The sequence below is a fragment of the Salarias fasciatus genome, chromosome 17, assembly GCF_902148845.1.
Source record: "Salarias fasciatus chromosome 17, fSalaFa1.1, whole genome shotgun sequence".
In the NCBI taxonomy this organism is placed as follows: domain Eukaryota; kingdom Metazoa; phylum Chordata; class Actinopteri; order Blenniiformes; family Blenniidae; genus Salarias; species Salarias fasciatus.
The window spans coordinates 13284481-13297330 of NC_043761.1; the positions used below are offsets into that span (position 1 = coordinate 13284481).

General features: G+C 44.4%; 1 protein-coding gene across 1 annotated transcript in view; it reads left to right on the plus strand.

The window, feature by feature from the left end:
• sema3aa (sema domain, immunoglobulin domain (Ig), short basic domain, secreted, (semaphorin) 3Aa) overlaps positions 1-7923 on the plus strand; it is a 30587-nt gene extending 22664 nt beyond the window's left edge. The window contains exons 10-17 of the mRNA XM_030113227.1: positions 2358-2502; positions 2611-2830; positions 2942-3033; positions 3141-3182; positions 3422-3579; positions 5238-5305; positions 5392-5540; positions 7157-7923. Of these exons, the coding sequence (XP_029969087.1) occupies positions 2358-2502; positions 2611-2830; positions 2942-3033; positions 3141-3182; positions 3422-3579; positions 5238-5305; positions 5392-5540; positions 7157-7888 (1606 nt within the window). The 3' untranslated portion in view covers positions 7889-7923. The remainder of the gene's footprint in view (positions 1-2357; positions 2503-2610; positions 2831-2941; positions 3034-3140; positions 3183-3421; positions 3580-5237; positions 5306-5391; positions 5541-7156) is intronic.
• Positions 7924-12850: the final 4927 nt, after the last annotated feature.

Here is a 12850-nt window from a genome sequence, read left to right on the forward strand (position 1 = left end):
GATGGCTACCCTCCCCTCATCTCAGATTGGAAATTGCTTTTATCCGATTCCCCCATTTCTCAATACCTGTCCCTCTTTTTCATTGAAACTTTGGCAGGCTTGTAGGGAAATCAGATTATGGAGCAAGGGGGGGAGCGAGAGAAACATGATATTCACTTTGCAGGAACGCGCGTTTCTCCCTTGGCCGCCGCCCCAGACATGAATGGGGTTTTCAGAGGCCGGGTGTGGCTCTATTGAAGCATGTGGAGAGGTGAAGGCATGGGGCAAAGCAGATAAGCGAGTTGAAACGGCACAGATGGTGGCACTTATCATGATGATGACGAATTTGCATTTGGGGAGAAGGAGGCAGGGGAGTGCGGGTGGGTGGGGGGGGGGGGGGGGGGGGGGGTATTTTTGTGTCCAGCGTCGTCTGTGAACCGCTTTGAATGGAGGACAAACACTTCACCATCAATCACAGCTAATGATAAGACAAGCTGAATAGGAGAGCGGCGCGAGCTAATGCACACCGACAAGAGCGTTGCATCACCAGACCCGATTGGCTTTTCTCAGCTCTGCGCCGCTCATTCAGACCAAGAGGTGGGTGTGCGCACTGGTGGGTGTACACCGACCTCCACATCTCAGCATACACACACACACTCACACACATACATGTATATTTTAAAATTCAATTATGGGGCATTGAGGAATTAGAGTGGTTTAATTGGTTTTCTAAGTGGCCGGTTTTCAGAGATGAATAGAGCAAAGATTCAGAGGGACCGGCTTTTAATATCACTGCTTAATGAGGCGCAGAGAAGCTTCCACTGACAGATCAATGTTTGATTGTGCTCCTGCGCATGTGTCTGGATGTGTTTGTGCATTTTTCAGGGGGGTGAATTCACACGCCTCTTTCCCCCCTCCGTGCCTGTATCCGCACAAACACATGTTCGCCCTTCGTCTTTAAGAACAGATATTGGAGCGTCTTTTTTTTTTTTTTTTTTTTTTTTGCCCCCGGAGTTAATTGAATTTCTCTGTAATTAACATTTTCAAATGCTAATCCATTCATCTTCCGTGCTTTGGTGAGTTCTGTCGGCTGTGTGTATGCCAGCCACATCCCTAATTAGTCCGATACAACTTCCCATTGCAGTCAGCAGGACAAAGGACGTCTTGAGTCTTTTGAGGCGTTTGGTTCCTGCAAGCGCAGGAGATTTTCCGTTTCAAAAGAAAATGTGCCACTGGAAAAAAAGTGACACTTATAAAGTTGATGAATAAACTTTGGCTTATTGAACCAATCAAAGCAAATCATTACAGATTCAAAACAGCATCAAACAGATCTCATTGCATATGGTGAGAGGTTAAACCTCTTATGAATACAAAGCCAAGATTTCTTTTCATTTTATGGCTCTTGAAATGCCAAAAAAAAGGTGCAGTGAGTGGGTGCTTTGCCCCCTTTTTAGATCAGTTCAGCTTTCAATAGCAGTCAAATAGTACTGCGTGTTTTTGATGGCATTGAGATGTTCAAGTTAGAAAAGCATGACGCGTCAGTGAACCTCATCTGTGATTGGACGGCCATGCTGCGGAAGTCCTTGGGGGATTTTTTTTTAGTGATTTTATATATCTGCAAAGCTTAAGTTTGTCTTCCTTCTGGAACTTTTGGAGTTCGCTGGATAGTAATGGTTGTGAAGAAATGGTCATGAGAAGTATGCATGAGAAATCCCGTCAGTGCGGACATGACAGGAATAAAAAGATTATTGACGTTCTGATATTTGCTTGTTCACTCACAATCTCCAAAAGGAATATTTTATTAAAGATTTTGGACTACATATATTTTGGAATATTCAGTGGAACTCCCAAACCCTGACCAAATGAGTCAGTCGCTGTCTCCTGGATGACCCACGACAGACTATAAATTTTTTTGAGGGAAAAAAAAAACACACTCATCACTTCCCTATTTTAGCAGGATTGATCAACCTTGCCTGTTTTGGACCTCGTCTGGCTAGTGGAAGCAAAATCCACCCATCTGGCTCAAGCAAATGCTCACAGAATATTGGAAGGGATTTCAAATATGCTCTGAAGCAGGTCTCTCGCTTTGTTGGTGGTGTGCCCAAATTCCTGTCTGTTCTCAAGAGGCTGGAAGCAATCAGAGAGAAGTTCCAATCTTTCATTCCTATACTTAGATAATGACAACCTTGCTCCTCTCCATCCTTGTGCGCTGAAGGGTCATTTTGTCATCTTTCCTCAGTATTTCTCAAGCTCCTAATCCCTGTCTAGTGAGCGACTTGTTTATCTCTCTCATCTGTCTTTACTTCACCGCTCGATGCTCCTTCCTCCTCTCTTCATCCCTCTGTTTCTCATCTCATTCTGCTTTTTCCCCTCCACAGTAACATCTTTAAAGGCTCAGCAGTCTGTATGTATAACATGGCAGACATCAGGAGGGTGTTCCTGGGTCCCTATGCCCACAGAGATGGACCCAACTACCAATGGGTGCCCTTCCAAGGGAGAGTTCCCTATCCTCGCCCTGGCACAGTGAGTCCATCCATATCACAAAAAAAAAAACAAACCTCAATTTACTTTGTACTGAAGAAGAGATTGAAAGTAAAATTGAAATATATGTTCACATTTTGTCCATCCCAGTGCCCCAGCAAGACATTTGGAGGCTTTGACTCTACCAAGGACCTCCCGGATGACGTGATCACCTTCGCCAGGGGGCACCCTGCCATGTACAACCCCGTTCACCCGATCGGGGGGCGTCCCATCATGGTGCGGACGGACGTGGACTACCAGTTCTCTCAGCTGGTGGTGGACAGAGTGGAGGCGGAGGACGGGCAGTATGACGTGATGTTCATCGGCACAGGTATGTTGATTTACGCCTCGATGTGTGTGTGTGTTTTTTTTTTTCTGATAGACTTTCCACACCGATGACCTGAATAAATCTATCAATGTGACTGTGTACTGTATTTTTCAGATATGGGAACGGTGCTGAAGGTGGTGACGATCCCCAGAGAGAGCTGGCACGACCTAGAGGAGGTTGTGCTGGAGGAGATGACTGTCTTTAGGGTATGACTTTGAAAATCACCGTCGGCAGCATTTCATGAAGCTGCGCCTTTAAAAATACACAGTTTCAAATGATTTCATGGTAACTGGGCTGTGTTTGTGTTGTACAGGAGCCTACTGCCATTACCGCGATGGAGCTGTCAACCAAGCAGGTAAAAGCTTGTTTTCACACCTCATAATCGATCCGAAAAGTTGTTGACAAGGGTATAAGTCCAAGTGCAACAATATAGTGAGGAGATCTGGGCCTTTAAGCAAAGAGTGACAACCAGAAATAAAGACAGCCGATGTGCCTGCTGAGAACTGAACCCACAGCCACCTTTTTTCATGAACCTTTCCAAATGAGCCGCTCAGGACTGTTTCATTTTTTTTTTTGTCTCTTTGGCTCTCACAGCAACAGCTGTACCTTGGCTCGGCGCTGGGTGTATCGCAGATGTCTTTACACCGGTGCGAGGTGTATGGGAAAGCTTGCGCCGAGTGCTGCCTGGCCCGGGACCCTTATTGTGCTTGGGATGGTGCTGAGTGCTCGAGATACTTTCCTACTGCCAAGAGGTAGGAGCCTGCACACACTAAACACTCATTTTTACCCTGTATTTATTCCCGGCGGGCTTCCTCAGCCCTCTCGTTCCTTTGCAACAACATCCTGCCTCGGTGTAATGTCATCACACCTGGGAGTTATCAGTACACCTGTTTTCTGCTCTCACACTTGGCTTTAAAACAACTGGTTGGGAACCTTATGCATCCCTGAGGCATCCTGAACCTTGTGTCTCTCACCTCGAAACCCCACCTATCTCTTAACAAGTGCAAAAAAACCCCAAAAAAAACAGACGCAAGGCACCTGCCAAAACATCCGAACATGGGAATAATCCGAATGTTGCACAGACACAAAATACAGTCATTAAGTATGCACCAAGTATGCACTGCCAGCAACAGTTGTCCTGAGCCACGGTTCCATCAACCTACAGCCAAGATTCACACGCATGCACAGAAAAAAAAAAACACATTGTGAATACACAGGCGTGCACGTCAAATTATAGCCAACAGGAGCCGCCTGACCACTTCACCCTGCAGCCAGGAGGTATGAACACACACACACCCTCAAATTACCCTCTGCAGTATCCAGCGGGATTAGAGGTGACCACTTCAGCCTTCACACACACACAAACCCTCACATAGCTCTACACCCCTGCGTCTCATTCATCCAGAACTTCTCACACCGGCAGAAGTAGGCCAGTGGGTATACTCCAGCTTGGCGGGGTTACAGAGGAGGTGGCACACCCCACGGTTTGAGGCCAGGGCCAGCTCCGCTCAGCTCCGCTCCGCACTGCAAATATTTTCCCTCCCAGAATGAGAACCAGACACTCGGCCCCGCACGTGCTCAGACAGCCAAAAAGACAGGAATGTCAGCCCAGGAAATGTACGGGGGAAGGACAGAAAGCGAGAGAGACGGACAGGAGTGTCCAAATATTTTTGACATAAAGAAGTTGAGACAGGAAAGTAAAAATGATGGACGCGTGCAGGGATGATTCATGCAAACCCCAACTTTTATTCCCCCCTTTTATTACCACCTCCAATCCCTTTTCTTTTCCCCCCCTACCTGCTCTATTCTCTCTCTCACGAGCCTGTTTTGATTTGTTCAGTGCTCTTCAACAATTTAAAAGCCTGACATCCAGTAGCAGGGAAGACATTCGTCACAAGTCAGCACAGCCGGGCGGGGAGAACGCCTCGCCTTCACAGTAAAACAGCTAAATGGCACGGTGGACTTTTATGTGGAGAGGACAAAGAGCGGAGCTGCTTTTACAAGGCGTTTCAAGGACAAAACAATAATGTATGTGTTTCATAATAACAGCTCATCAGAAAGTAATGAAACATGGTGTTCGGCTGCTCTGCAGGTTTATATTTTTAACACTCTGCCAGGGTTAATGCTTTTTTTTTTCATAGTTTTATTTTTTTCTTTCTCTCACCCATGTGTTTTCACAGTAAAGTATTGATGATTGAATGCTCACTTGTTCTGCCATTGGGTAACATTGCCCCCTAGTGGTTGAAACTGAACAATACAGAAAATCCAAACATCCGATGTCTCTTCATCCAATTGTGGGGTTGTGGGGTTAATCCCACCAGAAAAAACAAAACTGGGATATTTTCACTCTGAGGTGATGGAGTTCACCCTTATTCAACTCCTCCTTACTCTAACTGTAATTTCTTCACAGGCGAACCAGACGACAAGACATCAGAAATGGAGATCCTCTCTCCCAGTGCTCAGATCTCCAGCATCACGGTACGAAACAACAGAATACACTCTCATCTCCTGTCTGTGCCACACACGCTTCATTCCACTCCGTGTGTGTACTCTGGTTGGTTTAGATGACGTGGACGGCTTGGGAGGCAGCGTGGAGGACAGGAGTGTGTTCGGCGTGGAGAACAGCACCATGTTCCTGGAGTGCAGCCCCAAGTCCCAGCGAGCGCTCATCTACTGGCAGCTGCAGAAGCCCAACGACGATCGCAAGCACGAGGTGTGTATTTTAAGGAACATCTCTAATCCCCAGAATATATAGACAAATCCATATTTAGTAAATAGCTTTTAATGAGACTGGGGATTCTTGTGTTTTGAATAGTTATAAATCGAGACTTTCATCCACATTTCTGCAGAGATTATCTCTCTATCCGGTCCTCCGTGATTTCAGAGGGGTGAAAACCGTTGGGTGTGGATGTTTGGATTACCTTTTCACCCTCAGATTTAAACGATCACTTTTGCATGAATTCTCATGAGCCCTGTTTTTCTTGCTGGGTGTTTCAAGATGTGTTGTTTCAGCATCAGCAAGAAGGAGAAACATGATACGAGCCCTTCAGCTGAGTAATTGAGTCATGTATCTGCTGCCTTATCAAATGCAAAACATTGGTTTATAATTATATCTGGAAGGATATTAGCGCTCCAATAGGAATACAGCGTCCACCTGAAGGAATGTCTGCTACCAAGTGTTTGATTGGACTCCACAGCTGGGTGTGGTTTTTATATTTTTTCTGGATAGCCCTGTAAGCTTTTTTTTTTTTTATTATTATTATTTTCCAGATAACTTATATTTTTTCTGTGACAACCCTGATGATTGATGGAGTTGCACTCTTCCATCCCATCCCTTTGTCTTGTGTGAACATAACCGCAGTTTGTACTGTAACTTGGTTTGAATCCAAACCTCATCCATCCAGATTTGTGGTCTGGGTGGTCCAAAACATCTTCTGCACAATGAAGTGCAAAACCATTATAACTCCACTTCAAACAAGTTACACGCGCTCCAGTTATTATTATTATTATTTAATATTTAGAAGTATGTGGACCTCCAATACGTTTTGCATGTTATTATTTGTGTACAGCAGGAGCGTCAAACACATTTTAGTTGTTGAATTATGTGTGTTTTTACAAACTCACCTTGATAGTAACAGAAAAGAAAACGTGTTTTTCAGTTGATCAGACAAAAACTATGTAAAATTCATCATGAAATTTTAAAGAGTTGTAGTGTATCTCTCCTAAAGTGATGTGTGATCCTTTTAATCAGTCCCAGAGCCGATTTTTAACTTTCAATTTGTTAAAGTGTTAATTTCCATGTTTATTAGCTTGCGGCCTCTTTCTTCAGTGCTGTTGTGAGCCATCGTAATGCTTCTTCGTTTATAGGAAGCAAAGGCCAATTACCACTATAGTGTGAAATTGGCATCAGGAAAGAGCATTGCATGCTCCATAGTGCTGCTAATGGCTAAATAAAATGCATCAGAGCACCTCCAAGAAGCAAAGTGACAGTTAAAAACTGTTGTCCAGACTCATGGAGTATTCCAGTTTGCTCATTAAAATGTAAATGAGCTTCACATATAGCGCACTTTTTTTTACCGCTTTAGCAATCTTGAGGCGATTTACACAGAAAGTCATATTCACCAATTGCACAATCAGTCACAAGTGGAGACAGATGCCATAGAAAAGTGCCTACTCTCCATAAGAAGCAAGCTGGGGATCAGCATCTTGCTAGTGAAGATGTCAATGATGGAATTTAAACTAACATTTGACTGAAAAATGACAAAATCAAACCTCTAATTGTAATACTCTTTTCTTATTTCTCTCTCTGTCTTCTTGTGTCGTTTTCAGATCAAGCTCGATGACAGAGTGTTGCGTACTGACCAGGGTCTCCTGATTCGCAGCCTGTCTCAGGCTGACACGGGGGTCTACCACTGCCAGGCGGTGGAGCACGGCTTCATCCAGCCTCTGCTGCGCCTCAACCTGCAGGTCATCCCCACCCAGCGGTTGGGCGACATCCTGCCTGGACTCCCCGGTGTCGGAGGCGCCATGGGCGGCACGGCCAAGCACCGGCTGTGGTACCGAGACTTCCTGTCTCTCTTGGACCACCCAGACCTGAACAGTGTGGAGGAGTTCTGCGATCGGGTTTGGAAAAAAGAGCGCAAACAGAAAAGGGTAAAGACACCGAACGGCAACAGTCAGGGAAGACCTGACAGCGCAAGCGGCTCCACTGCGGCGTTACGGCCCAAAGCTTTGGCCCCTAATGCTCAGAAGCAGCAAGCAAGTCCGCCTCAGGCCAAGCCGTGGCTGCAGGCCAGCGCTCCGACTGCAGAGGGGCCAACGCGGAGCCAGGGTGCCCAGAAAAGTCAACCAAATCTGGGTATGCTGAGTGGCCAGGGACCTAAGAACAGCCAGAAGACACAAAACGGCCAGAAGGGGCAGGGCAGCCTGGCCGGCTCTCAGGTTGTGGGGGGATCTCGGGCGAACAGCCAACACGCAGCCAAGTGGAGACGCATGCAGGAAAATAAGAAGGGACGCAACAGGAGGACCCATGAGCTCCAAAGACCCCCACGTAGCGTTTGAGGAAAAAAAAAAAAAAGCACAGAAATGCACACAGTCAGTCGGACGCGCGCACACAAGCACAAACCCATGCATCTGCATAAATCAAGAACACCGCAAACAGATCGTGTATCTTCCGTCTGATCCAGTGACATCTCCATGAGAGCAGCCGGCGCAAAACAAACCCATCAAACACACTTTTTAGGTAGAGATGTGTGAACTGTGCACACGCAACAATAATAAAACTCTCAGTGGAGGAAACACGCAAACGCACATAACCTGTGAAAAGGACGAGGACGGTCGGAGGAGAGAAAACTGGAATGCTTTGTGTAAATGTGTGAGGATGTGACTGGTTGCCTGAGATACTGCCTGGCATACACTTCAACCTCCTGTACATAAGCTACTAAAATAAGACTGGAAAAACAATCTTTAGCAAGGCGTTTGTCAGGAAGCAAACGGACCTGATCTGTGGGAGACTTCAATAAATTCATTTTACAGAAGCAGGAATTATGCATCAGCTGCATCCTGCTGCCCCCGTGTGACCAGAGCATGTGAACAACTTTGTGTACATGGAAATGGGATTTTTTTTTTTTTTTTCTTTTTTAAAGAGGAACTGTTTGAGTAAAAATGGTCTTTAAAGAAGACAAGCTGAGCAGCAACGGCGAGGGTTAGGATTCACCTCCGCGTGCGCACAGCCGTGCACCAGCGGCCCTCGTATGAAGAAACAGAAGCATCGTTACATTGGAAGTGAAACTGCAGAGTCATGCCACTGAGCAATGTGCTTGGTCATAACCCGCTCCAACCGAGGGAAAACATTGTGCATGTTGTTGTCAATCAATGTTTCAATAAGCTAATTATTTCATGGAGTTCTAAAAGGATTTTTTCTTTCTTTCTTTTCTTTTATTTTACACCCCATCTTAAAAACAGTTGCATTTTCTTTTAAACCAGCGCTTCTATTTTGGGGGCAATAACTTGCAGGCGACGCCGTCGTCTTCATTGTGCATAATAATCCCTTCTGCTCCCAAGGATTCTGTGTAAATTATTATGTTGTTGCTTTTTTTGGGGGGGGGTTTATAGATTCTGGGCGTGAATCCCAGTTGTAGGCTATGCTAAAAACCCAGTCTGAAATAAGGCTGCCTGTTGTTTTTGTGTACATATATACAACAAACTTAACTCTCTGTGTATATACAGTACATATACAGTACAAGAACACCACTTGATTATTATTTATTGCTCATTGTTTTGTGAAAGGGTTGCATTTATTTTTGATATTATGGTATTTTTGGCTCATCAGTATATTGGAGAATTCAACGGCGACAACAACTTTGATGGACCAACACGCTGAAATAGAGAAATCTCCCTTTTTTTGGGGGTGTGTGTGTGTGTGTAATGGTTTGACGTGAGTTTAGGAGCACGAGTGCAGGGGTTTGTGTGTTCATTAACCAAACTTTTCAACAGAGATCTCACCAATGATAAGCACAATTTTGTCTCTTTTGCCTTTTCGTACCAGATTGTTTTCCTTCCTTTGCCCTCACATCCAGCCGTCACGTCTCGTTCTCATCCTGTAGCTATTATGTGTAAGATAATTCCCCGAAAACTGAAAACCTTAGCTGTGAATAGTGGAGAAAATTGTTAAATCTTGTCTAAGGAGAAGACACATTATACTGCATGTGAATGCTACCTACAGTAAGTGCATCTTTTTTATCGTCTTTTTATGTGTTTTGTGTAAAAGGTGATTTTCCCTTAAAGCAAGGCGTGAATTACTTTTGTCCGTTTGCCAAAACCGTGATATTACCGACTCACACTATTCTGGCCAAAGCTGTTTTAAGATCCCCACGACTTAATCCCCCTTTCAAAGATGGTACCTCCTGTCTGCCGCTCAGCCCTGAATACCTGACAAGAGTAACGTGTCCATGCAATAAATTAGAACCTATAGCGATCCGCACCAGCGGCCAAAGGCTGGGCGTGTCCCTGATGTGGGCCTCTCCTTCAGAGTTAGAAATGTGAGAGAGCTGCAAGTTACCACGACTGTAACGCAGTTCTTTCTGGCATGCATTCAGTTGTCTAAATAAACATCTCCGTTACCAAAAACTTGTTTCTTTGTTCTCTTCTCCAACAGAAACCTGCTGCACACACCGTCCTCGACCTACTTCTGTTACACAATTTCCAGCTTTGAAAACTCTATTACTTATTATATGTTGTACAACAGAGATTAATAGCATGAAAGGAGACTCTATAGATAACAAGAAAAAGAAAAAGTCTTATTTAAATCATACTGACTGACTGTTCTCCCAAATATCCACCAGAGGCCGCTGTTGTCTCTCTGACTCTCTACCCACTTACCAAATCAAAAGCTTTTTGAAGGTCTGACAATAAAATCAACGCCACAGTAACATGTTTGCCTCGCTGTATGGATCTGAAATAGCTTCTTTTCTGAATCAAGCCCCTCAGAAAGGAACATCACCCTGCACTGAAAGTGCAGGCTAACAGCGTGAGTGATGAAGTGATTGCAGCGGCGCAATCACAGCCTTCAAGTTTCATGCAAGGTTATGAATTGGCTGGTTGTGTTTCCATGACGACTGTCTCTTGAATGTCCTGTGCTTCTTGTCTGAGTCTTTAGAGGATACACTTTCAGCAGCAGAAAGGAGACGTCTTGACCATTATGTTGGAGGGTTTTATGAGTGCATTTGTTTCTGTTTGCGCTTCTTCACTTTTCCTTTACCTCCTTTGAGTTACATTTCTGCGAGAAACAACAGATTTAATGGAGTCCCCAAAGCATCTGCCACACATGGACTTCAACTCTTATATCCTTTCTTGTACACTCATTTTTTTAACACTTTATCCAGTGCTCAGAAGGTTGAAGTCAATCTCAGGTGAATGGAGGTGAAAGTAAGCCCTCAGATCACCGGTCCATCACAGGAATCGGTCACCAGAAGAAAACACAAGTAGAGAAAGCCGACTCAGGGTCCTCAGACGCTGGAGCTGAGCCCAGCTGACTGTAAAAGTGGAACTGAGCACTCTATTGAAATCCTTTGTGAGGGAGACAGAAGTAACTTCATTTTCTTTTCCCAAAAATGTGTATGTTTTTCCAGTATGGAGTGAAGTAGCTACTACTTTTAAAAATCAACTGAAATCTTCAGCAACTTGCAAAACACTGCTTAAAATAATAGAAGACGACAGAAAAGAGCTGATATGAGCGCACGGCCTTGACTCAGATGCAGCTTATTCTGAATAACGTACTTGATATGTGTGTGTGAGCGCAGTCAAAGCTCCTCACGACTCCTGAAAGTGGGCTTCACTCGGAACTAGCTCTGACTCATTCCTGCTTGCCTCCGAGCTGGCCCAGGGGATTGTGGGAAATCAAGTCTGTGGGCAAGGAGAGAGGAGGAGATTTAGGTCAACGACAGGACAAGATAGCAGCAGACTGTTGAGCTCATTTCTTGGCCCTCCCCTCTCTACCATTTATACAAAATATACACTTATTTCATAAAAGATTCTCCATTTTCTCACTTAGTGATTTTTTTTTTTCCCCTCTCTGGTTGATGTTGAAATATCTGTAAACTTTACCTACCTGCATCACCTTCACCTGTAATTTCGCTGTGCAAACTGTGGACACCGGCTCCACACGTGCTCGTGCTGCATAATGGATTACTCTTAAAGTATTCCCATAATTAGGAATCGTGCGTTTGAGTGGCAGCTGCGGCAGAAACCATGGCAACCGGGGAGGGATCTGTTGCAGAGCAGCTCTCACTGATGAGAAATGACATTTTCCATCAAGACTGAACCCTGCTGTGATCTCCAGGTGCTGCTTTTCTCCCTCACTTGCGTACTGATTGCATTCACTGCCCGAACTATATGAGAGCAATATGAGGAGTATTTATGTGTTAAAAGCAATCTTTTTTTATTTTAAAGCATGGGTGCCCATAGGACAAAACCAGCAAATAAATAGTGGGAAATCACAGAAAAATATTGATTAAAAATAAAATGCAATCGTGGATACAACTCAACACTGAGACCCGAGCTGAGATATCGGCGATCCTGTCATGAAGGATAATTACCTCATTGCTACAAACTAGCATTAGCCTCAAAGCCATGCTGTCAGGATGAGTTTGTATAAATGCAGGAGCTACAGGATAAGTTTTCTTGATATTTCATTGTATTTTGCATCAGAGAGATTCATTAAAATTGTCTTTATGCTGAGATTGTTGTAATTTTCAGTAGTGATTGTTTGGCTTCATGAAAATATCTACACTCAAGATTAAATTTGGCTGCATGTGGCCCCTGAAATGAAAACTATAAGATACTCATCAAAAGTACACTAACACAATAAATTGAGGGAAATATCTATAAAAATTTACTCAATATGTTTAGATTTGCAGCTATACATGACTGAATAATATTCAAGAAAAATGTGCATAAAACTCTAAAATATCTTTGAATTAAGTCCCTAATGTGTGTAATGCAACAAAAATAAACCATCATTTGCTGAAACTGTATTAATGAGACAGTCTTTGACCAAACAAGTTAAGTCTCCCAGTTATTAATATAACATGTGAGCTGAAATTGTACTGAGACTATTTACATCTCAGCACTGGGCTGACATCAAAGCGCCTCAGTTCTGTCTGTTTAGTGCTCATGATTCCACTGGGGAGAGTATCCAGCGCCCTCTGGGAGAGCTGCCTCTCCATCTGTCGTTAAGCAGCCATGATTTACTGCCGTGATCCCGCCCCCTTTAACGCCACAGTGATGTGAGTCCTAAACACGGACACCTTACGCAGCCACACACACACACGTGTTGCTACAGATATCCACCGACTCCCATGCACTTCACTGACCGATCGCTTGGGATTGACGAGTTGATCGATGCCCTATTCCTGTCTGCCTCTGGAGAGAGTACTGTATCAGCTCCAGGGTTACGCTCAAGGACTTGGTAAATCATCAAGGCGCTCCAGTCCGAGCACCATCATATAGCAGCGTCACACACCA